Genomic DNA, 2,294 nt, shown 5'->3' on the forward strand with positions numbered 1-2,294 from the left:
CAGAGTTAGAACTTGTTCAGAAAATCTTCAGCAAAGTCAACTAACAACACCTTTTCTCTGAATATTTCCCTGAAGAAGTTATTCTAACCTTGAAATATTGACGTACTATGTGAAAGTACTGATCATTGTTTTGTATTATTAACTCTTCACGACTTGCATCGTTTTGGCTTTGTATTAAAAAATAATAACTAAAAACATATATATACCAGACGATGCTTCGTGAAAACTCTACAACTATATTAATGTTTATTGTTGTTTGTTTTTTTCTTTTCGGAGAGGAATAATATTACATTTATTTTGATTGTAGTAATGAAGCTGTTAAAGAAAAGAAAAAGACAATGGATAGATAAACAAAGCTTTATTTTGTTTTTAAACATTATAACAGAATAATAAATCATTACAGGAAGCTGCCGACTGCTAAATCAAACTAAACAGTAATCACGCAGCATTACATAATATTTGGGCTTTTATTATGGTTTTCTTAAAATGAATTATTTATTTGAATGAAACACCTATATTTGCCAATTTTATTTATTAACAATTAGATAATAAAGTTAGGTGGAATTCTGTTCGAAGATGGTGAAATTATCTGAAATATTTTTTCGGTATTAACCGACCGTTATCGTAAACCAGTAAAAATGGCTGCTCCCATGGAGGACAACGAGGAATTGGTGCAAGAGGATTATTATGCTTGGTTAAACGTCGATAGAAAGGTTCGAGTTATATTTTGTTAACAAAAATCTAACGTAATTTTGCATTATTTGTTTGAAATATTTGCTGACATCTGGTGATATTTTTCCCTCGAAATAACGAAGCTTCGTCTGTTAACATTTTTGTTTCACTATGGAAGCAAATTTACTTTCTCTCTAGCATCGCTGAATAAGGAGACGATATCAGTCTCCTTGTATCATTTATTTAAAATATAATATATACAAAGATGCCACTTGAGAATGTCCTTCTGGTTTAGGGTTACAAAAATAACTGTAGTTCTTATTTATTTCTATTTCATCTTTTTTTTTATCGGTTTCAGTGCCGCATGACAACTTATTTTCTTATTGTAAATGACCCGTCTGACCTTAAAAGTTAGAAAATATTTTTAAAAAAACGTATAACCTGTTATTTAATTTTTTCGGTATCAGAAATTGATCGCTTCTGTTGCTCTAATCGTGTTCAGGTGAACAGTTTCATTTCTCTGCCTTTGCTTTATTTTCTTTCTTTCTTTCTACCTTTCCCCATAAACATGTTAAGATTAGCCATTGATTAATTAACAACATTCCTTCACTCCATACACGGCTGCACAGTAAAAACATCTAGTAATGGAATAACGATTTCTTAATTACGTTCAAGGCCACACATTTTTGATAGGGAAAAGTTACAAGGTTGTGCTAACATTCGTCCCTCTCAAGAGCATTCATTGACAACGTTAAGTGGAGTAACCTGTCTGCTACCGGTAATCGTACCAGGTCCTCAATACTTTCCTCTTTCTCATTATTATATTTATGTAATAAACTTGTTTGGGTGTTTTGTTTTTTAAATAATGTTACTGCTGTTATTGTTGTTGTTATTATTTTCTTTCAAGCGCTCGTTCCAAGTTATTGTATTTGGTTATTTAAAATTGTCACGACAAGGGCATTATACTACACAAGCGAAGTGAAACTGACATAACTTAGAAAACAGACCGGTGCCCTCAGCTCGTTAAGGAACGACATATAATTTCTTAAACATTGATAATAATAAGACACATAAAGATTATATTCGATGCGTATTTTAATATTTCAAATTTTAGCCACATATTCATTGTACAGCATTATTAACTAACTAAACTTCAGTATTCTGTCTTACGCAACAATTGGCTAATATTGCCCCGTATAGAAACCGATAACCCACGAAGATAAAGAACAAGACAACGAAAACAAATTATTATCCAGATTTCTATCTATATTATGGTTTCTGTTTTTATTCTCAAGATCTCTCAAGAATTTTCTTGTCGGTTGGTTAAAGTTCATTAAATCGCAGCACGTTCGCCTACTTGTATACCTCTGCACTTGAAGCAGGCTCACAAACACACAAACACACATGCACATAAACACACATGCATATATATATATATACATATATACGACGGGCTTCTTTCAGTTTCCGTCTACCAAATCCACTCACAAGGCTTTGGTCGGCCCGAGGCTATAGTAGAAGACACTTGCCCAAGGTGCCACGCAGTGGGACTGAACCCGGAACTATGTGGTTGGTAAGCAAGCTACTTACACAGCCACTCCTGCGCCTAGTTAAGTTTCTCA

The 2,294-nt window shown here is 33.2% G+C and overlaps 1 protein-coding gene across 2 annotated transcripts in view; it reads left to right on the plus strand.

Moving 5' to 3' along the window:
- Window positions 1-599: 599 nt before the first annotated feature.
- Window positions 600-2,294, plus strand: part of LOC106879708 (dnaJ homolog subfamily C member 11) — a 66,856-nt gene continuing 65,161 nt past the window's right edge. For both annotated transcript variants that reach the window (XM_014929380.2, XM_052977006.1), the window contains exon 1: window positions 600-713. In XM_014929380.2, coding sequence (XP_014784866.1) covers window positions 639-713 — 75 coding nt within the window. In that variant the 5' untranslated portion in view covers window positions 600-638. The remainder of the gene's footprint in view (window positions 714-2,294) is intronic.

Source organism: Octopus bimaculoides, chromosome 26 (assembly GCF_001194135.2).
Source record: "Octopus bimaculoides isolate UCB-OBI-ISO-001 chromosome 26, ASM119413v2, whole genome shotgun sequence".
Classification (NCBI taxonomy): Eukaryota; Metazoa; Mollusca; class Cephalopoda; order Octopoda; family Octopodidae; genus Octopus; species Octopus bimaculoides.